Genomic DNA, 23,953 nt, shown 5'->3' with positions numbered 1-23,953 from the left:
TTATATTTGTGTGTAGGCCTATTTAGGAATGCCCTCTTGTGGAGAGGATGAATTACAAACTAGGATTCTAGGATATCAGTGTCTCTGAAAAGGGAAAGTTGCTCAGTTGTGTCCGACTCTTTGTGACCCCATGGACTATACAGTCCATGGAATTCTCCAGGCCAGTATACTGGAGTGGGTAGCCTTTCTCTTCTCCAGGGGATCTTCCCAACCCAGAGACTGAACCCAGGTCTCCAACCCAGGTCTTATGCATTGCAGGTGGATTCTTAAAGGAAGCCTATCAGTGTCTCTAGGTAACAACAACAACAACAAAAAATGGCTTTTAAATTGAATCATCACCTGCTTTGACTTCAATATTGCATGTATTATTTTAGTTCTATGTAGTTAATTGCTTAGAAACACAACTAGAGTTGTGTGAAATAACTGAAAGAATTTGCTTGATCCTTTGTCCCAATCCAGATGCAAATGAAAAGTAATCAGATTAACTTGCCATTCTTCCTGACCATCATGACAGTTGCGCAGGCCCCAGTGATTTGGGTAGATCAAAATTGGTTTGTGGGGGCTCCTCTGATGGTCCAGTGGTTAATACTTCCACTGAAGGAGGCATGGGTTCTATCCCAGGTCTGGAACTAAAATCCCACATGTCATGTCATGTGGGAAAAAAAAAAAAAAAAAGGTTTTTGAGGGGGTTTGTAAAAGATAATTGGCAATAAGTAATTTTAAAAAGTCATAGTGGATCACTTATCCTCAGATCCTACGTACATGTTGGATTGTAGTTCTTCAACCTGTGTTTCCTAAGAAAACAATCTGATAGGAGAAACATTTTTCCTCTGTGAATTCTTCTGATATTGCTTATAAGTAGACTTTGGTTTTTATTTATTCATTGATTCAATGAACCAATATTTATCAAGAACAGACAAAATCTCTTCTGCTGGTGATCATTAAGGTTGAGTTACAAAATTATCTTTTGTACTATATTGTTCTTGATTTGGTGGTAATATATTGATGTGTGTCCTATGTGATGGCAGGTACACGCACACATAGGTGTTGCTCTCTCTATAGCACTTATAAAGATTGGCATTGTAACTATATAACTAGATAGATTTTAGGACCTTTTGTCAAGATGAGAATGTAGATGTTCTTTTTGTCTAAGGATTTTTAATATTCTAGTTTACTCTGTTTACTGTTTTAATAATTAGGTATTGATGAAACACATCAGTAACTTTAACACTAGCTTAGATAAAAAATGGAAACCACTTTTGTTGTTTTATTGTCTCATTCCTGTCTGCATTCAACCATCTTCAAAAACTGTGTTTTAAAAATGAGTTGTTACATTGAATTTTGAGTATATAGCTTAGTTGTTTAAAACATGGTATATAAAATTATCATTAATTTTATACTCTTTTGAAAACCAATTAGCTTTTTTAGGGAAAGAGTGCTGCTTTAATTAAGCAAATATGTACTGTTGATCCTAAAGGGGCTTAAGTGGGAGTTTTATGGATGTACTACCTTTGTTTGCATTATCATTTATATAGAATCTAGATTCTCTGATTCTTGATTAGTTTATCACTGCTGATCAAGTACTAGTAGAATTAAGCCATCCTCTTTGTACTTCTTTAGGTTTTAGACATGCTCATTTTTGCTGTTTTGTAACACTTATTTGTATAAGATTAACAGCTAAGCAAATGATTTAATCAAAACATGTAAAAGTAAGTTAAACTGCCTTGTCATTTACATGTTCAGTTCAGTTCAGTGGCTCAGTCGTGTCCAACTCTTTGCGACCCCATGAATGGCAGCACACCAGGCCTCCCTGTCCATCACCAACTCCCGGAGTTCACTCAGACTCATGTCCATCCAGTCAGTAATGCCATCCAGCCATCTCATCCTCTGTCATCCCCTTCTGCTCCTGCCCCCAATCCCTCCTAGCATCAGAGTCTTTTCCAATGAGTCAACTCTTCGCATGAGGTGGCCAAAGTACTGGAGTTTCAGCTTTAGCATCATTCCTTCCAAAGAAATCCCAGGGCTGAGCTCCTTCAGAATGGACTGGTTGGATCTCCTTGCAGTCCAAGGGACTCTCAAGAGTCTTCTCCAACACCACAGTTCAAAAGCATCAATTCTTTGGTGCTCAGCTTTCTTCACAGTCCAACTCTCACATCCATACACGACCACAGGGAAAACCAAAGTCTTGACTAGATGGACCTTTATTGGCAAAGTAATGTCTCTGCTTTTGAATATGCTATCTAGGTTGGTCATAACTTTCCTTCCAAGGAGTAAGCGTCTTTTAATTTTATGGCTGCAATCACCATCTGCAGTGATTTTGGAGCCCAAAATTAATTTACATGTTAATATTTGTTTAAATGGTCCTTAATTCTTTGTAGCTGTTTCCTAAATTTTGTTGAAGTGTTAAATATTGTAAATGTTATTTTCCTTGTTGTGTACTTTAAAATTGTACTTTGTTCTATGTTGGAGCAGTTTGGTAATGTTTTTAAACCAAATTTGTTTTCCTGTATTTTATTTATGCTTTTTAGGTGGCAGCCAATGCACACATTCCTCCAGACTACCTCCTTAAAATTTGTGAGCGGATTGGTCCCTTACTAGATAAGGAGATCCCTCAGAGTGTTCCTGGGGTACAGACATTACTCGGTGTTGGTCGGCAGTCTCTGTTAAGGGATGCCAAAGGTAAGATTTTTACAGTTTTTAGAGAAAGGAATATTTTTATGTGAATGAAATGTTCCTAGGCTTTTCTAAATACTAATTTTATTCTAGTGTTTCTTATCTTGCCAGTCTTGTTTTTATTTTCCTAGTGTACAAGTAAATTTCTAGAGGCCTAAATGGAGCCCTTTTCTGTAAAACAGTGAATACTGTAGAGGTAAAGAATATAAAATCTCTTTGTAATCCTGTGGAATAGAGATCTCAAAAGATCACTGCTTTGATTAGTACAGTATAAATATGTAAAATATTCTTTCATTACATTTTGATGTTCTTAATCTTTGACTCTTGATATTCTAATCACAAGGGGTATTTCATAACAAGTAAATTTATTATCTGTCAAGATGTTTATATTTAAAGATGTTTAAACAAAAGTATCAATCCTTCATTTTTCAGTAACAGTTTCTCTACTCCACTCTTTTTCATTCTTTTACAGATTTTCCCCAAAGTTGTTTTTTTAATTTATTAATTGATTTATGGCTGCACTGGGTCTTTGTTGCTGTGTGCAGGCTTTTTCTAGTTGTGGTGAACAGGGGCTCCTCTCTAGTTCTGGTGCTTGGGCTTCTTATTACAGTGGCTTCTCTTGTTGTGGAGCACAGGCTCTAGGCTCTAGGACTTAAGTAGCTGTGGCATGTGAGCTCATGTGAGTAGTTGTGGTACACAGGCTTAGTTGCCCTATGGCATGTGGAATCTTCCTGGACCAGGGATTGAATCTGTGTCCTCTGTATTGGCAGATGGATTCTTAACCACTGGACTACCAGGGAAGTCTTCCCCAAAGTTTTACGTGGAACCCCAGTATGTAAATTATACAGATAGAATTTTCTGAACATAAAAATGTGTAATTAGGTGTTAAGGATGCCTTAATGAATTAAATACTTCAGGTCTATCCAGCAACCAATTTATTTCTGTTTTGCTTTTTTAGCAAATGTTTTTAAAAATCCTAATTCACAAAGATAAAGAAATGGTTGCATAAATGATACCAGTTTTTTATTATCTCATTTTATAATTTAAGGAAATTCTTCAATTCAGTAGCTTGACATCTTTCGGGAGATTAGTAGAATACTTTTGTTTCAAAGTTGAATTATTAGGAATATTTCATATTTGCTTGAATTTTGACATAAACATTAAAGACAAAAACACAACTATTTTTACTCAGTTTTCACCTGATACGTAGTGTTGTTACCTGTTACAGTACTGGCAGTCACTCTATAACATGAGCATACACAAAGTATAAATTTCTGAACTTTACCTGGCATACTTGTGCTGTATTCATTTCCTTGCTTATACAGTTTTATATGAGTAGACATGTGTAAGCCTAAAGATCCAGAAGGGGACCAATATAAACTTAAAACCTTATTAATCCATGACATATTTACATAAGACTCAAATATATGTATAATAAGAGCTTTGATTCTAGATCAGCACAGAAAATAAAATATCCTGATGATAACATGAAGGCATTGGTGTTTACCTTTCATAATATAGATTATAGCATGTTTAAACATATATATGTTATTTTCTTATTGTGGTTTTAATAGTTATAAATGTATTTCAACAAATGAAATTGAAAATAGACATTTGCCTCTGAAGTACAGTTTAAAAAATATTCTACGCCTTGACTAACTTTTGAATCTTTTTGTATAGACTGTAAGAGTACACTATGGAATGGCTCTGCTTTTGCAGCTCTACATAGAGGCAGACCTCCAGAACTACCTGTAAATTATGTGAAACCTCCAAATGTGGGTGAGTAATGTCCATGTGAGTTATAAACACATTCTTGATTTGTTCCTTCCTGAACTCATTATAAAGCCAAAAATACGTACCAGAATTAAATTTGAAATGTAAATGCTTACATTTTGAGGTGTTTCATGGTTGGTCCAGATTTTTTTTAAAGCATTTTTACTTAAAGCAAATATAATCATAGTTTTGTAAAAGGTGACTTTTTTTAATTCATTTTCTTTCTTCCCCTCCTCCCCTCCCCTCCCCACATCCTCCTCCCTTCTTTTTTCCCTCCTCTCCCCTCTCCTTCCCCTCCCTAAGACCCCTCCTTTTTTGCTCCTCTCCCCTTCCCCTCTCTATCCCCCTTCCTCCTCTCCCCTCTCTGCCTCCCCCATCCTCCCCTCCCCCTTCCACTTCTCTCCTCTCCTGTCTTTTTCTTTCTTAGCAGAAGCATTTCCTTTTTTATATACTTCAGGTGTTTTTAGCCATATGGAAGTGTATTTACATATTTCTGTGCCAAGCTCAAAGATTTTACAGGGAACTATGTAAAGACAGATTTTAGAAGGAAATAAAAATACATTTTTCTTATATCTGCTTGCCAAACTTATAATGATGTAATAAGTTTTATCTTTATTAAAAGAAAGAAATATCACCCTTCCCATATGTAGTTTACTGAAATTCATATGTCCTTTACATATTATCCTGGGTCATCTCTGGCCAAAACATCATAAAGAAATGCTAGTAGTGGTTCCTGAGAAGATCTAGCTAACAAAACCATTTATAAAGACTGTATAGAACCAAGCAGATAGATGAGTAACTGCCACTCTGTTTTCCTGTTTTCTCACTCTTCTGAAAAATTAAATTACTTTATTTAGTGCCTAGTGCCTAGAGAATATGCCTTAAATTCAAATTGAAAAATAAGAATACATAATTAGCTTGTAGAACTTATTTACCCAAAAAGGTTAAATAAATTTAGACTAGAAATAATTATTAAAATATTTAGATGAAGTCATTGATAAAAGATTCATAAGCATTATTAAGATAACTTTGGATTCTTTTATCTGTATTGCCAACAGTACTCTTTGATAGCCTGGATTTTACCAGAAAAAGTAGACTACTGCTGCTAAGTCGCTTCAGTCGTGTTCGACTCTATGCGACCCCATAGACGGCAGCCCACCAGGCTCCCCCGTCCCTGGGATTCTCCTGGCAAGAACACTGGAGTGGGTTGCCATTTCCTTCTCCAATGCATGAAAGTGAAAAGTGAAAGTGAAGTCGCTCAGTCGTGTCCGACTCTTAGCGACCCCATGGACTGCAGCCAACCCGGCTCCTCAGTCCATGGGATTTTCCAGGCAAGAATACTGGAGTGGTTGCCATTGCTAGGTTCGGTCTAATTTAACATGGTGTTTTTAACACTTTTTTTCATTTTCCGGAGTAGTTTGTTCACCATCCAGAATTTTTCTGGTGTTCACTTTTCCCTTAAGCTTTATTGATAATTGATTGAATAAATTGAGATAGCTTTTATTATTCATGTATTTATTTATGTTCAGATGATATAATAGTTTTAGCTACACTATCAATATTGTTTATATGCTTTATGCTTCCTTCAGTGGTCACATGTGAAGCGCTGAAGAACAGTCTTTAGAGTATTAGGTTTTCAATATTTCTTTATTCTTTTAAAAAATTCTAATACTGCACATATGCATTTGAACTTTTATTGGTTTTTTACACAGGGAGAATGATTTCTACTGTCAAATTACTTAGATAATTTGATTTAATCACTTTGTTAATCATAATGTTAATTGCTTAGGAATTTTAGTGTCCCTGTCATTGATGCTTTCACATTCTTAAATCTGCCATGTTATTTGGGGAGGAGCTATTAGAATAGAGATAATTCAAATATGATATATTTTCATGTAGTATGTACTAGTCAAGATACTTAAATTCAACATATTTAGAATTCAGAACCTGATAAAAACTCAAGGGAGTTGACTAGGAAAGTAAATAAGATGAATAGAAGATCTTTTAAAATTTGTCCTTTGAAATAGTTTTCTCATGGTGGGGTATAGTTTTCCAAAACAGTTAGTTTTATAGTTCCCCTATGTAAATAAAGCTTAATCATGAAAGTAAGTCTTAAAGGTTTTATAAGAATCTTAGTACTAGAAAGATCTTTTATTAATATTATTTCTTATCTTGGTCAAGTAAATGTGAAAAACACTGAGTTTAAAAAAATATGGGAAAAAATGACTACATGTAGGACTGCTCATATACTAAAATGCATTGTGAATCATCTTTGGGAAAACATTATCTAAGTAGTTTGACAGTAGAAATCATTTTCCCTGTAACATTCTGAAAGTTTCCTGGTAACAAATTTGGGAAACTGGGTTGTAAAACCCCTATTTACAGAAGAAAAATCCATAGCCCAGAGAAGTATGTGGCTGGCATACATTACACTGCTTATGTGGCTGGCATACATTACACTGCTTGTCTTTCGTTTATTTCTGAACCATTTCATGGGGCGTTCCCTGACAGTCCAGTGGTCAGGACTTTGTGCTGTCACTGCCAAGGTCCTGGTTCAATCCCAGCCCGAAAAACAAACCAGAACCAACAGATGTTACCAATACTTTGTAACAGCACTCAGAAGATTGAGAATTAGCCACATTACTTTTTTTTTTTTTAAGTCAAGTACATTACGGTGTATGTACGATTCACATAAAAAGTTCTCCCCTTTTTTTCTTTTGGTCCCTGCCATGAGGCTTGTGGAATCTTAGTTCCACAACCGGGGATTGAACCTGGCTGGCAGTGAAAGTTGAGTCCTAACCACTGGACCACCAGGGAATTCCCAAGTTCTGCCTTTTTAAATGTGCAGTTCAATGAGTTTTGACAAATGTATACATTTATATAACCACCACTAGCACAATACAAATATGGAACATTTGTATCACTCCTTAAATTTCTTTCCTGCCTCCTTAGAGTCAGTCCCCTATTCCTCAATCCCTAGAAACCACTAATCTCTATCACTGTACTTTTGCCTTATTTAGAATGTTATCTTAATGCAATTATACAGTATGTAGCCTTTTGTGCTTGTTTGATTTTGGTTAGATCAAATTCTTCTGATTCATGCATATCATTTTACCAAGTTGTATTCTGTTGTATGGATATACTACAGTCTGTTTGTTCATTCATCAGTTGATGGGCATTTGGGTTCCGTATTTTGGATTTTATAAATAAAGGCCTATAAATATACTTGTACACATTGTTGCATGAACATCTATTTTCATTTCTCTGGGTAAATAGCTAGGTAGTGGATTATTGGATCCTATGGTAAGTGCATGTTTAAGTTTAAGACACTGTCAAATTATTTCAAAAGTAGCTATCTCATTCTGTGTTCTACTAGCAAGGTATAATTTTAGAATTAGAGTATCAATTTCTATTTAAAAAAAGTGACATAGATTTTGTTTGGGATTACTTTGAAGCTATAGATGAATTTTGGGAAAATTAATATTGTAGCAACATTAAGCCTTTAATTCCAGGAACATAGTATAATTCTCCATTTATTTAAATCTTTTTAAATTTCTCACAGCAATGTTTTGTGATGAAATTTTTCCCTAAGAATTTCCTGGGTTTCTGATGATATTTTAAAATTTCATTTTTCAGTAAGTAGAAAATATACATATATATGTATGTGTGTGTGTGTGTATATATGTGTGTGTGTGTGTATATATATATATATATATATATATATATATCACTAAATCTACAGTTCCACTAACTACATCAAATAGCCTCTAGTTTTTTGAGATTCTTTGGGATTCTCTACATGGATGATCATTTTATCTTCAAGTAAAAACAGGTTTACTTTATCCTTTCTAATCGTGTTTGCCTTATACTGTTTTGTTTTTGTTTTTGTTTTTTTTTTTTGCATTGAACTGCTAATACCTGAAGTACACTGGTGAATTGAAGTAATGAAACTGGATGTCCTTGCCTTGTTGCTGATCTTAGAGGGAAAGTGGGAAATCTCACCATTAAGTATGATTATAGATGCTCTTTATCAGGTTGAGAATGTTCCCTTCTATTCCTACTTTCTTTAGAATTTTTATTGTAAATAGATATGTCCGACGTTTACAATTTTATTCAGTAATGTTAGAATTTTACTAGTCATTTCTTGGCACTCATTTGAACTGACATTTTATGTAGAATAGTGCTGTCCAATAGAACTTTCAGTGATAATGGAGATGTTCTATCCTGTGATATCTGAAACAGTAGCCACTAGTCACATGTGGCTATTGTATCTGAGGTCTAAGTTTTTCTTTTTAATTTTAGTTATTTTTTGGCGGGCTTTTCTCTGGTTGCAATGTGCAGGCTTCTCATTACAGTGGCTTCTCTTGTTGTGGAGCACTGGCTCTAGAGTGCTCAGTAGTTATAGCACATGGGCTTAGTTGCTCCGCAGCATGTGGGATCTTCCTGGACCACGTATAGAACCAGTGTCCCCTGCATTAGAGGGAGAATTTTTTACCACTGTATCACCAGGGAAGCCCCTAAGTTTTTAATTTTGTGAAATTTTAAGTAATTTGACATTCTGTAAGCACATATAGCTAATGGACAGTGCATATCTAGACCTATGTGGGAACCAGTAAGCAGCCCTCTGGATAGGTGCATAATTTGCTAATAATCTATTGACTAATATTCACTCTACATACTTAACCTGGAGTGTTTCCAATTTTTGTACTTAAAAGCTGACTTTAACTTTTCCTATTATGAGTTTAGTAATTCCCTTTAAAAATCACATTGTGCTACTTTTTTTTCCAGTCAGAGTTTTAAAGTTGTCTTTGGCCAAATCCAAGAAATTTTGACCTTATCTGGACTCTCTACTATATTGGATTATGTATTCAAATGTTTCCATCTTCTGTGCAGTTAGCAACATTATTTAGTAATTTAATGAAATGGAGGGGAGGGAGCATGGAATGAAATTTGGGAGTTACTTCCCACATACTCTTCAGGCTAACAACTGTAGTACTTTAAATGTATGTGACTTAAGTGTACCAGGAGTAAATTTCCAAATTCCTTTAGGGCAGGGACAGTGCCTATATTTACAGTATATTATATTATTATTAAGCTCTGGTCATTCTACCTCATTAGCTGTATGCTTAACTAATCAAGTTGATTTTGCTTTGTGTCAAATTAAATCAGAGGAAGAAACTTGAACTGAATTAAAAATAGTCCTTTTTCATATTAAGTCTGTGTCTTAATCTTTTTTAACCTTTTTTTAAAATTGAAGTATAGTTAATTTATAATATATTAGTTTCAGGTGTGTAGCAAAGTGATTCAGTTATATGTATATTTATCTACTTCTCAGATTCTTTTCCATTGTAGGTTAAGATACTGAATATAGTTCCCTGTACTATACAGTAGGTCCTTATTTAATCTATTTTATAAATAGTAGTGTATATAGGTTAATCCCAATCTCCTAAATTTTCTTCCTTCCTGTCCACTATCCCTTTAGGTATTCATAAGTTTCCTATGTCTGTGAGTCCTTTTTTGTTCAAAACAGTATTAATACCTAATGCCACTCAAAGAAATCTTGGGGCATATGTAATTAATATTTGTAGTATTATTTGAGATCTTACACTCTAGTCACTACGTATTTTTACTTCTTTATCCCTTTAAAAATTAGTAGTTGTCTTGGAAACTGTGTAGTGGTCACACTAAAATTTGAAAATATAATTTCACACCAACACAAATTTGCTATGAGCTAGTTTTTCAGTACAGAAATAATTTTAAAAATCTGTTTCATGTCTGTTCAAAATGGGTATTTGGAAGAACTAGTATTATAGTTATTACCCATAATGGTAAAGATTTCAGAAATTGTCCTAATTATCACAATCTGAACAGTTTTCATAAAATTATAGAAATGGCAGCAAGATAGCTTGTTCATTTTAGTTTGTGGCTTAATGTAATACCCAAGGAACAAATGTACATTCTTGTATTTCTAAACTGAGTGAAGAGTATGATGCAGTAACACTCTAAACCTTTTTTTGTTTTACCCCTTTTATCTTTAGTATAGTTGACATATAGTGGTGTCCTATAATTTGCATAGTAGGCTTGTAATTTATACCTTGCACAGCTCAGATCAGATCAGATCAGATCAGTCGCTCAGTCATGTCCGACTCTTTGCAACCCCATGAATCGCAGCACGCCAGGCCTCCCTATCCATCACCAACTCCCGGAGTTCACACAGACTCACGTCCATCAAGTCAGTGATGTCATCCAGCCATCTCATCCTCCGTCGTCCCCTTCTCCTCCTGCCCCCAATCCCTCCCAGCATCAGAATTTTTTCCAATGAGTCAACTCTTCACATGAGGTGGTCAAAGTACTGGAGTTTCAGCTTTAGCATCATTCCTTCCAAAGAAATCCCAGGGCTGATCTCCTTCAGAATGGACTGTTTGGATCTCCTTGCAGTCCAAGGGACTCTCAAGAGTCTTCTCCAACACCACAGTTCAAAAGCATCAATTTTTTGGCACTCAGCCTTCTTCACAGTCCAACTCTCACATCCATACACGACCACAGGGAAAACCATAGCCTTGACTAGCCGGACCTTTGTTGGCAAAGTAATGTCTCTGCTTTTGAATATGCTATCTAGGTTGGTCATAACTTTCCTTCCAAGGAGTAAGCGTCTTTTAATTTCATGGCTGCAGTCACCATCTGCAGTGATTTTGGAGCCCAGAAAAACAAAGTCTGATACCGTCTCCACTGTTTCCCTATCCATTCCCCATGAAGTGGTGGGACTGGATGCCATTATCTTCGTTTTTTGTATGTTGAGCCTTAAGCCAACTTTTTCACTCTCCACCTTCACTTTCATCAAGAGGCGTTTTAGTTCCTCTCCACTTGCTGCCATAAGGGTGGTGTCATCTGCATATCTGAGATTATTGACATTTCTCCTGGCAATCTTGATTCCAGCTTGTGTTTCTTCCAGCCCAGCGTTTCTCATGATATACTCTGCATATAAGTTAAATAAACAGGGTGACAATATACAGCCTTGATGAACTCCTTTTCCTATTTGGAACCAGTCTGTTGTTCCATGTCCAGTTCTAACTGTTGCTTCCTGACCTGCATACAAATTTCTCAAGAGGCAGATCGGGTGGTCTGGTATTCCCATCTCTTTCAGAATTTTCCACTTTATTGTGATCCACACAGTCAAAGGCTTTGGCATAGTCAATAAAGCAGAAATAGTTGTTTTTCTGGAACTCTCTTGCTTTTTCCATGATCCAGCGGATTTTGGCAATTTAATCTCTGGTTCCTCTGCCTTTTCTAAAACCAGCTTGAACATCAGGAAGTTTACGGTTCACATATTGCTGAAGCCTGGCTTGGAGAATTTTGAGCATTACTTTACTAGTGTGTGAGATGAGTGCAATTGTGCGGTAATTTGAACATTCTTTGGCATTGCCTTTCTTTGGGATTGGAATGAAAACTGACCTTTTCCATTCCTGTGGCCACTGCTGAGTTTTCCAAATTTCCTGGCACATTGAGTGCATCACTTTCACAGCATCATCTTTCAGAATTTGGAATAGCTCAACTGGAATTTCATCACCTCCACTAGCTTTATTCGTAGTAATGGTTTCTAAGGCCCACTGGACTTCACATCCCAGGATGTCTGGCTCTAGGTCAGTGATCACACCATCGTGATTATGTGGGTCGTGAAGATCTTTTTTGTACAGTTCTTCTGTGTATTCTTGCTATCTCTTCTTAATATCTTTTGCTTCTGTTAGGTCCATACCATTTCTGTCCTTTATCGAGCTCATCCACTCTATAGACAAATTAATATTTATTTGTTTTCATAAGCTTCCATTTAGCATTGATTGGCTCTTGACTTATTGGCCACTGTATGGTTATATGTCACACTTAAAGCCAGAATTCACTTGGAGGTGGGAAATCTGCCTCGTGTTAATATGTAAATATAAACTGAAAGAAAGGAGTCTAATTTATGCCTTATTTGGCTGAGGTGACAGGGTTTCTGCCAGAAATATTTGTCATCCTTCCTCTCTGATTTTATGTAGTTTTTATCTCTTGCCCATGGATCAGTCTTCGGCTAGGCCTTGCTGTTTGTTGCTTTCTTCCCTCCACTTCACCTTCCTCCTTTTTGTGCTTGATAATTCTGCACGAAGCAAGTTGCTTCTAAAGTTATTACCTTTTTTTTTTAATATCTGGAGAGGATCAAGGAATTCCTGTCACACCTGCAAGTGATTAGAAGTGGAATATAAACTCAGTCTTTTTTTATGTTCTACATTGTGAGTCCTCACTAAATATTAAATGAATGGAAGTGCTATAATTGCTGTTACATGGAAATGGAAGCATCCCTTTTAAAGGCATTTTTATGGTTTTTTATAGCTTGTGTGAGTTTCTAGCCCCTCATATTCATTTCTGGAATCAACGTATTAATATTAGGGCAAATAATTTTATTTGCTTTATTTGAAGGAAAATAGATTTTATTGTCTTAGTATGATCATGTAAAGTATAATGAAAAAAGAGTTTCTGTTTAATTCTGTTATGGACAGTTTTTTCCTTTCCTTATCATTCTTTGTCATTTCTTTCACTTTTTCTTTCAACATACATCAAAGTATTCTAAAAGGATCTTTTAGTACTTGTTATATATATTTACTCAGTACCTTATAGAAATAGAATTTTATATTTATAGTTCACAAAGGGAAGCTGTAAACAGTTATAGATTTGTTTAGTTGGAAGAAAAGGCAGTCTAAAATGTCTGTGTATAATAACCAAATCAAATGAAATGGTTTAGAAGAATATAGTCAAATGAAGATTTAGAATATTTATCCTCAAATTAAGTGAACTTTGCAGAAAGGCTGAATGGAATTAGAAATACTGTTCTTTGCCATATCTTAATATTATCTAGCAATAAGACATTCAATGACCATGAATACCAATAGCCTTAGGACTTACTAGTTTTATTTAAATTGTACTGTGGATGGGTGTTTAGGGGGTTGGAATGGCCTCAGCCTTAAAGACTGTAAAGCTGTTACTCTATGTGATTAAGGTTTCAGAGACCTAATTTGATTCATAATAGCATCAAATACATGAAAGAAATAGTTCTGTTTTGCTTCTACTACAGTTTTCAGATTTCATTAAAATTCATTTTTTTTTCTGGCTTCTTTTGAGACTTTATGTTAATTTGCTTCCCAGTTAGCTCTAGTGGTAAAGAACCCACCAGCCAATGCAGGAGACCTAAGAGGCATGGATTCGATCTTTGAGTTGGGAAGATACTCTAGAGGAGGTCATGCAACCCACTTCAGTATTCTTGCCTGGAGAGTTCCATGGACAGAGGAGCCTGACAGGCTACAGTCCATGGGGTCACAAAAGAGTTGGACTCTACTGAAGTGACTTAGTAGGCACTCATGCATGCAGAGCTATTTTGGGAAATCCAAAGCCAAGCTTCACACAGAAAACACTACTAGTCATTTTAAATCTTGAGTTAACACTGAATTTCATGAGTCAATTTCCAATGTTCTTTTTTTATGTATACATTTTAAAATTATTTATCTATTTTGATTACGCTGGGTCTCTGCTGCTGTATGTGGCTTTCTCTAGTTGTGAGGAGTGGGGGCTACTCTTCATTGTAGTACACAGACTTTTCATTGCGGTGGCTTCTCTTGTTGTGAAGGAGAGGCTCTAAGCACATGGGCTTCAGTAGTTGGCAGCTCTCAGGTCCCAAGAGTGTGCAGGCTTCAGTAGCTGTGGCATTTGGGTAGTTCACAGGCTCTAGAGTTTTGTGGGCTTAGTAGTTTTGGCACAGTTGTTCCATGGTATGTGGGATCTTCCTTCCTGGTCCTCGGATCAAACCCATGTCACCTGCACTGGCAGGTGGATTCTTATCCATTGTACAACCAGGGAAGTCTGATGTTTTTGACAGAGTATTTTCTTGGTTTGTTATAGTCCTCTCTGTTTACAGGAGCTGAATGATATGTTGAACTACATTTTAACCAATTAGAAAGTGGTATATATGCTGCTATTCTATTTTCTAATTAAAATTAAAATATATAACTATAAATGTTAATCATGTGACTTTTTTTATAAAAGAGAAAAGACTAATCCAAGAATATTTTAGCCCTCTTTAAATAAGGCTTGTTTTCTGAAAAACTGTACTTGAAGATGTTGTTGATGGGTCTGGTATAAGGAGCCTGATCTGTGAACAATAATCTTTTCTACCTTGTGTGTATAAAGCCTTAAGTCTTTTATTTGGTTAGCAGTTATTGGCTGAGCCTGGTACTGTTTTGATTGTCTTAAGCTTTTGCTGAAAGCAGGCTTCTCCCTGTTTCATCCTCTACCCTACCCCCATATTCCTGAGGTTTGTCTTTGAGGTAGATGTATAGCTGTTATTTCCTAGAAGGTCACAACTTTGCTTTACTGTTACGGAGTTTTGCTGGATTTTAAAACATTTCTTCTTGATGCTATAGGCAGAATATTCAGTTCAGTTCAGTTCAGTCGCTCAGTCGTGTCCAACTCTTTGTGACCCCATGAATTGCAGCACTCCAGGCCTCCGTCCATCACCAACTCCCGGAGTTCACCCAGACTCATGTCCATCAAGTCGGTGATGCCATCCAGCCATCTCATCCTCTGTCGTCCCCTTCTCCTCCTGCCCCCAATCCCTCCCAGCACCAGAGTTTTTTCCAATGAGTCAGCTCTTCACATGAGGTGGCCAAAGTATTGGAGTTTCAGCTTTAGCATCAGTCCTTCCAAAGAACACCCAGGACTGATCTCCTTTAGAATGGACTGGTTGGATCTCCTTGCAGTCCAAGGGACTCTCAAGAGTCTTCTCCAACACCACAGTTCAAAAGCATCAATTCTTTGGCACTCAGCCTTCTTCACAGTCTAACTCTCACATCATACATGACCACTGGAAAAACCATAGCCTTGACTAGCTGGACCTTTGTTGGCAAAGTAATGTCTCTGCTTTTCAATATGCTATCTAGGTTGGTCATAACTTTCCTTCCAAGGAGTAAGCATCTTTTAATTTCATGGCTGCAGTCACCATCTGCAGTGATTTTGGAGCACAGAAAAATAAAGTCTGACACTGTTTCCACTGTTTCCCCATCTATTTCCCATGAAGTGATGGGACCAGATGCCATGATCTTCGTTTTCTGAATGTTGAGCTTTAAGCCAACTTTTTCACTCTCCTCTTTCACTTTCATCAAGAGTCTTTTTAGTTCCTGTTCACTTTCTGCCATAAGGGTGGTGTCATCTGCATATCTGAGGTTATTGATATTTCTCCCAGCAATCTTGATTCCAGCTTGTGCTTCTTCCACCCCAGCGTTTCTCATGATGTACTCTGCATATAAGTTAAATAAGCAGGACATCATATTAGAGTCTGCTATCTCGAACTTAATGCCAAGTTGAAGATACAGTGTTTTTTCTAGCAGATATAGTAGTTACCAGGCTTCCCAGATGGCCCTTGTGGTAAAGGACCTGCCTGCCAATGCAGGAGATGTATGAGACACGGGTTTGATTCCTGGGTCGGGAAGATCCCTTCCTGGGTCAGGAAGATCCCTGGAGGAGAACATGGCACCTCACACCAGTGTTGCTGCCTGGAGAAGCCCATGGACAGAGGAGCCTTGCAGGCTACAGTCCATAGGGTTGCACAGAGTAGTTACCTGGTTTTGGTTAAACATTATTCTCTCTTAGCACCATTGATATTTCCTGTGATATGAGGAGTAGAATTCAGTGTGTTGTTCATCTTTATTGGAAGTGACGTTTCTTCTGCTTAATGATTTTCAGGTTTAGGTTCATGAATTTTTTGTTTTGGAGTGGAGAGGGCTTTTGTCAGTACTAAACTGCTGAATGTGTGGGGTAATTCAAAATGACTTACCTTGTTAAGGTCTTATCAGACAGAGACCACCAGGAACAAGCCTGTAGTCTGACAAAATCAAATTTATTGACTCATAGTGAGGGAGTGTACTCCTGAGGGACCATGGAAGGCCTTTGGACAAGAGGGAGGAGGGAAGTGTCTTTTGTGAATTTTGGCTTACCACTGAAGAATTCTGAGGTCAATCTGAAGGAAGCCAGGATTAGTTCTGGATTGGTGGCTGCTTCTGAGGCAAATTGAGAGAAGTGGGGATTAACTAGGGGTTGGGTGCTGTCATGAAACAAGGAAGTATAGGAATTGGGTATCTTATTCCAGTAAGAAATGAAAATAACAAAGTGAGGATGGGGGCATCATTGGTAAGAAAGCAGTCATCACCCAAAGAAGGGGTCATTATGATAGTTTACAACTGCTGCATGACCTTGGGAGGAACAGTGTTTCCTATTAACTTTGCAGCTGGCTTTATCTGTGTCTGTCTTCACAGCCTGATTAATTGCAGAGCTGCTTTTTTCTTTTTCAGTCCTAGCTGATAGTTTGCTCTTTCAGTCCCAAATAGATTTTGATTCTTTCAACATTTGTTCTTGTAAGTCTTTTAGAAACACATGGTCAGCATACAAAAATTTGTTATTTTGTTTAAGGGCTTCTCATAGTGGCTCAGATAGTAAAGAATCTGCTTACAATGCAGGAAACCTGGGTTTGATCCCTGGATTGGGAAGATCCCCTGGAGAAGGGAATGACAACCCACTCCAATATTCTTGCCTGGAGAATTACATGGACAGAGGAGTCTGGCAGGCTACAGTCCATGGGGTCGCAAAGAGTTGGACATGACTGAGTGAGCAACAAAGGCTTTTCTGGATGTTCTTGTTTGTTGAATCGACAATCCTTTGTTTAGCCTAGAAATATTTTCTAACACCAGCTCAATATTCCATGCCAATGTAAAATAATTTTAAAACAGATTTTTCTCCAATGTAAATAGAGAATGAGTGGAGTAGAAGAGTGGTCTAACAACTCTGATATGGCCATTTCAAAATACTCTTTGGATCTTGGTAAACTTTCCAGTAAAACCCAATTTAATAGATACCAGAATCCCTGCTGATTTTTTGTTCATTGTCTTGCAGGTAGAGGGAATATTGAAGAATATAATGTAGAATTTTTGATGTTGAAGTTATTTTCTGTTTCAGGATTATATTAGGTTGTATTTCCTATAATGTCATTAAATAAACAGCATTGAAATGTATGAAGACTATTGAACTAGAATCAAGAGACCTGGATTGAACCAAGGGTCTGCCATGTATTGATGTTAGGCAAGATACTTAGTTCCTTTGGGCTTTAAGTTCCTCATTTACAGATTGAACAAAATGCTTGCCTTCACATCTCACAGAAATACTGTGAACTCAAATGAGATGTCTGTAGAATTACTTTATAACCTTTAAAATGTTATGCAAATATAACATGTAATTCAGATTTTGGGTCATGTGTGTGTGTTCAGTTGCTTGCTGCTGCTGCTGCTAAGTTGTTTCAGTTGTGTCCAACTCTGTGCGACCCCATAGACAGCAGCCCACCAAGTTCCTTTGTCTCTGGGATTTTCCAGGAAAGAATACTGGAGTGGGTTGCCATTTCCTTCTCCAGGCTCAGTTGCTTAGTTGTGTTCAATCCTTTGTAACCCATAGACCGCAGCCCGCCAGGTTCCTCTGCCTATGGAATTTTGCAGGCAAGGATACTGGAGTGGGTTGCCATTTCTGACTCCATGGGATCTTCCTGACCCAGGAATTGAACCCCTGCACTGGCAGGTGGATTCTTTACCACTGAGCCACTGGGGAAACCCATGATATCGGGTCACAGATGTTGATTATAATGTTGAAAATGATAATAATGACTCAAAGATTAAAGATCTAGTATTCAGGTTATCACAAAAAGAATATCTAGCTCACGTGCAGCTGTAGTGGGGTGTTTTTTTAGTATCTAAACTTAAGTTTTAGGATTTGTTCTTTGTCTCCAAATCCAGTGCCCTTTCCACAAAAGTCTCAGCAAAGTAAGTAATGTATATTTCCTAGTTGCCATAATAGAACCCCTTGTAAGAGCTTAGGGTTTGTGGTGGGAGGTGAAATGGGAAAGGGAGGTTTATTGTCGTTTAGTCAGTAAATTGTGTTAGACTTTTTTGTGACCCCATCACTGTAACCTGCCAGTCTCCTCTGTCCCTGGGATTTCCCAGGCAAGAATACTGGAGTGGGTTGTCATTTCCTTCTCCAGACGATCTTTGTGACCCAGGGATTGAACCTACATCTCCTGCTTGACAGGCAGATTCTTTACCACTAAGCCATTTGGTGAGCCAAAGTGAGATTAGGACCCAATTATTCTGAACTGTCCATGTCAGGAGTCAGCAAAATTTTTGGATAAAAGGGCCAGATAGTCTAATTTTTTGGCATTTGGTCTCTGTTAAAATTACTCGACTCTGTGGTAGTGTAAAAACAGCTCTAGATAATGTATAAATGAATGAGCATGGTGGTGGGCTGAATTTGGCCTACTGACTCAGTTTGCCAACCCGTTCTAAAATTTTGAATTTAGATTTTATCTTATAGGTACTGAGGAAATATTGGATACTTTTGAATGGGAAAATTATATGATTGAATTTTTTATTTTGAAAAGATAACTCAGGTGACAGAGACAGAGTATAGGGTAAATTGGAGAAGAGAGAGACTGGAGGAGGCAGGCTGGAAAATCAAAGAAGGCTGTTAGTGTAGATGTAGACAGAAGATGATGAGTGTGGGGGCAGTAGCAATAGAAATTGACATTAACAAATTGATTCAAGCTAAATTTTCGAGGTGAGATGAATAATACAGTTTGATTGGATATGGGGCATAAAGGAGAAGAGTAAAAAAAAAATCTATCAGTAACAAAATTGAAGAGAAGGAGAATATAGAAAACTTGTGATGAAAGAATAATGAACTTGATTTGGGAACTCTCCATCTGTGGTACACCTCTAGGTAGAGGGGAAGGATGTCTATTAGGTAGAAAATGTGGTCCCAGAGCTGAGGTGAAAGATAATGTTCTAGGTAAAGATTTCACAGTAATTAGTATGTGAGTAGGTAAGATTGCAGGGACAGCATGAAAACAGAGAAGAAAGCCCAGGATAAAATTTGATGAACTGTAAGCATTTCATCAAGAGTGAGTTGGAGTAAAGAAAAACAATATAAGAAAATAAAAAGCCAAGGTTTAGAGAGGCAGGGGAGAATCAGAAATTATATTTTGGAAGTCATAATAAGAGAATTATAAATTTGGTCAATATTCCTTATAAAATTTGCTATTAAATTTATATTCTCAATGGTTTAGAAGGTTTAACACTAGAAATAATTTTTATTCAATTCAGCGTACACTTGAACACCAAATTGATACAAAACCTTTTCTAAGTGTTCAGGGCAGCACTTGCTTTCAAGGATTTGACTTTTGGGAAAGTTTAGACAGATTCTGGAGTATGATTATAGTACAAGACATTGTCTCAGTCCTTTTAGACTGCTATAACAAAATAGTATAGACAAAAGTTATTTATAAACAACATTTATTTCTGACTATTTTGGAGTTTGAGAAGTCTAAAATTAGGCTCTAGCAGATTTAGTGTCTAATTAGGACCAGTTTTCTGGTTCATAGATACCTCACATGGAGGAAGGAGCAAGGGAACTTTCTTAGGCCTCTTTTATAAGGCTGCTAATTTTCTTCCCTGAAGGTTCCACATCAGTTGTTCAGTCACTAAGTCATGTCCAACTCTTTGTGACTCCATGAACTGCAGCACACTAGGCTTCTCTGTCCTTCACTGTCTCCTGGAGTTTGCTCAAACTCATGCCCATTGAGTTGGGGGTGCCATCCAACCATCTTATCCTCTGTCACCTCCTTCTCGTCCTGTCGTCAGTCTTTCCTAGCATCAGGCTTTTTTCCATTGAGTTGGCTCTTCACATCAGGTGGCCAAAATATTGGAATTTCAGCTTCAGCATCAGTCCTTCCAGTGAATATTCGGGATCGATTTCCTTTAGGATTGAATGGTTTGATCTCTTTGCTGTCCAAGGGACTGTCATAAAAGTTCAGTCTAAAGCAGACACAGACTAACTGATTTAAGGGAAATACAATAATGAACATTAAGGAAGAAGAGATTGAATTGATTAAGAGAAATAAGGAAAGATATTAAGGAATAAGTGATCTTTGAAATGAACTTTGAAGGATAAATTATAACTGAAAGAGGGGACCATTCCAGGTGAGAGTATATCTGCATAGGACAGAAAAAAAAGGCTCGTCTGATTTTAAATGGAAAATTTATACTTTGGAGTAGTGTGAATTATGGTTGAATATTTTGGGAAAGATGGGACTGGATTAATTAAACAAATATTTGATTGTTTTTTGCTTCCAAGGGACTGAGCTGAATCAGTACATGATACAGTAGACATTAATCTCTGTCCTTAAAGTGCTGGTAATTAATCTTAGATCAGAGATGTACACAAATAACTAATATTAGGATTACGATAAGTGAAGCTGGAGAGTTTACTTTTGGTTGAAGTGACTGAAAAATATTTCATGGAAGAGAATGGTTTTAGGTTGTGCCTCCAAGGATAAGGATCTTGACAAGCTGAAATGGCTGAAGTGTGGCATAAGACTAAGGGAATAGCATAAGCAAAGGTGCTGGGTTGGAAAACTTGGAGAAGTTTAGGTTTGAAGTTGAGGAGAAAGTTAATTTTTTTAAATCAAAAGATGTCTAGTTGTTCCAGTACCACTTATTTAAAATTATAGCTTCTTCCATTGCATTTGATTAGTACTTTTTTAAAACATCAGTTATAAATGTTTGTCTGAATCTACTTCTTGGTCCTCTGTTCTGTTCCATTGACCTATGTATTTAACTCTTTACCAGTACTGTATTGTTTTGATTACTGTACATACAAAGTCAGCCTTAACATTGGAAAGAGTAATCCTTCCCACTTTATTATTTTTTGAGAGTGTTTTCAGCATGCTAGGGCCTTCTAGGGCCAGCCAGTGCCATTCCATAAATTTTAGGACAAGGACGTTATGTCTGTAAAAGCCTTTGGAAAGGAATTGCAGGAAGCCTTTGGAAAGGAATTGCAGTAAGAGCTTACTTAATTGCAGTAAGATCATTTTGAGGGAATTGATGTTTACTTTGTGGAGACTTCCAATTCATGAACATGGTATGTCTCTATTGAGGTCTCCGTTTTAGTGTGTCTGCCCTTTGAATGCCTTCTTGCAACACCTATCATCTTACTTGGGTTTCTCTTACCTTAGGCGTGGGGTATCTCGTCATGGCTGCTCCAGCAAAGCGCAGCTGCTGCTCCTTACCTTGGATGAGGGGTATCTCCTCATCACTGCCCTTCCTGACCTTCAGCGTTGGATAGCTCATCTAGGCCCTCCTGCACCCGCGCAGTCACGGCTCCTTGGGCGTGGAGTTGGTCCTCTTGGCCGCTGCCCCGGCCTCTGGTGTGGGGTTGGCCTCCTGGCCACCGCCCCTGACCTCGGACGCGGGGTAGCTCCTCTCGGCCTCACCCCCTGACCTTGGACGAAGGGTAGCTCCTCTCAGCCGTTCCTGCGCCGTCACAGCCTGGCACTCTCGGCCACTGCCCCTGACCTCGGACGTGGGGTAACTCCTCTTGGCTGCCGCCCTTCGGGCATGGCGTCCTCCCAGCTTCTGCCCCTGACCTCGGACATGGGGTAGCTCCTCTCGGCCACGCTTAGTGCTCCAGTCTCAGCCGCCTGTGCTTAGGGCGCCAGTCGCACCTGCCTGCGCTTGATCGCACTAGGACCACAGCTTTGTCTAACTCAGTGAAACTAAGCCATGCCCGTGGGGCAACCCAAGATGGGTGGGTCATGGTGGAGAGGTCTGACAGAATGTGGTCAACTGGAGAAGGGAATGGCAAACCACTTCAGTATTCTTGCCTTGAGAACCCCATGAACAGTATGAAAATGCAAAATGATAGGATACTGAAAGAGGAACTCCCCAGGTCAGTAGGTACCCAATATGCTACTGGAGATCAGTGGAGAAATAACTCCAGAAAGAATGAAGGGATGGAGCCAAAGCAAAAAGAATACCCAGCTGTGGATGTGACTGGTGATAGAAGCAAGGTCCGATGCTGCAAAGAGCAATGTTGCATAGGAACCTGGAATGTCAGGTCCATGAATCAAGGCAAATTGGAAGTGGTCAAACAAGAGATGGCAAGAGTGAATGTCGACATTCTAGGAATCAGCGAACTAAAATGGACTGGAATGGGTGAATTTAACTCAGATGACCATTATGTCTACTACTGCGGGCAGGAATCCCTCAGAAGAAATGGAGTAGCCATCATGGTCAACAAAAGAGTCAGAAATGCAGTACTTCGATGCAGTCTCAAAAACGACAGAATGATCTCTGTTCGTTTCCAAGGCAAACCATTCAATATCACAGTAATCCAAGTCTATGCCCCAACCAGTAACGCTGGAGAAGCTGAAGTTGAACGGTTCTATGAAGACCTACAAGACCTTTTAGAACTAACACCCAAAAAAGATGTCCTTTTCATTATATGGGACTGGAATGCAAAAGTAGGAAGTCAAGAAACACCTGGAGTAACAGGCAAATTTGGCCTTGGAATACGGAATGAAGCAGGGCAAAGACTAATAGAGTTTTGCCAAGAAAATGCACTGGTCATAACAAACACCCTCTTCCAACAACAGAAGAGAAGACTCTATACATGGACATCACGAGATGGTCAACACCGAAATCAGATTGATTATATTCTTTGCAGCCAAAGATGGAGAAGCTCTATACAGTCAACAAAAACAAGACCAGGAGCTGACTGTGACTCAGATCATGAACTCCTTATTGCCAAATTCAGACTTAAATTGAAGAAAGTAGGGAAAACCTCTAGACCATTCAGGTATGACCTAAATCAAATCCCTTATGATTATACAGTGGAAGTGAGAAATAGATTTAAGGGCCTAGATCTGATAGAGTGCCTGATGAACTATGGACTGAGGTTCGTGACATTGTACAGGTGACAGGGATCAAGGCCATCCCCATGGAAAAGAAATGCAAAAAAGCAAAATGGCTGTCTGGGGAAGTCTTACAAATAGCTGTGAAAGAAGAGAAGTGAAAAGCAAAGGAGAAAAGGAAAGATATAAACATTTGAATGCAGAGTTCCAAAGAATAGCAAGAAGAGATAAGAAAGCCTTCTTCAGCGATCATTGCAAAGAAATAGAGGAAAACAACAGAATGGGAAAGACTAGAGATCTCTTTGAGAAAATTAGACATATCAAGGGAAACTTTCATGCAAATGATGGGCTCAATAAAGGACAGAAATGGTATGGACCTAACAGAAGCAGAAGATATTAAGAAGAGGTGGCAAGAATACACAGAAGAACTGTACAAAAAAGATCTTCACGACCCAGATAATCATGATGGTGTGATTACTGACCGAGAGCCAGACATCCTGGAATGTGGAGTCAAGTGGGCCTTAGAAAGCATCACTACGAACAAAGCTAGTGGAGGTGGTGGAATTCCAGTAGGGCTATTTCAAATCCTGAAAGATGATGCTGTGAAAATGCTGCACTCAATATGCCAGCAAATTTGGAAAACTCAGCAGTGGCCACAGGACTGGAAAATGTCAGTTTTCATTTGAATCCCAAAGAAAGGCAATG

At 38.0% G+C, this 23,953-nt stretch overlaps 1 protein-coding gene across 1 annotated transcript in view; it reads left to right on the top strand.

Annotated features, from left to right (window-relative positions):
• The window catches only part of BRWD3 (bromodomain and WD repeat domain containing 3), a 156,966-nt gene that overhangs the window by 10,832 nt on the left and 122,181 nt on the right, over nt 1–23,953 (top strand). Inside the window, exons 5-6 of the mRNA XM_027533282.1 lie at nt 2,529–2,679; nt 4,354–4,452. Coding sequence (XP_027389083.1) covers nt 2,529–2,679; nt 4,354–4,452 — 250 coding nt within the window. The remainder of the gene's footprint in view (nt 1–2,528; nt 2,680–4,353; nt 4,453–23,953) is intronic.

This window comes from Bos indicus x Bos taurus, chromosome X (genome assembly GCF_003369695.1).
Source record: "Bos indicus x Bos taurus breed Angus x Brahman F1 hybrid chromosome X, Bos_hybrid_MaternalHap_v2.0, whole genome shotgun sequence".
Taxonomy (NCBI): Eukaryota; Metazoa; Chordata; class Mammalia; order Artiodactyla; family Bovidae; genus Bos; species Bos indicus x Bos taurus.
This window is presented reverse-complemented; position numbering and strand designations above follow the sequence as displayed.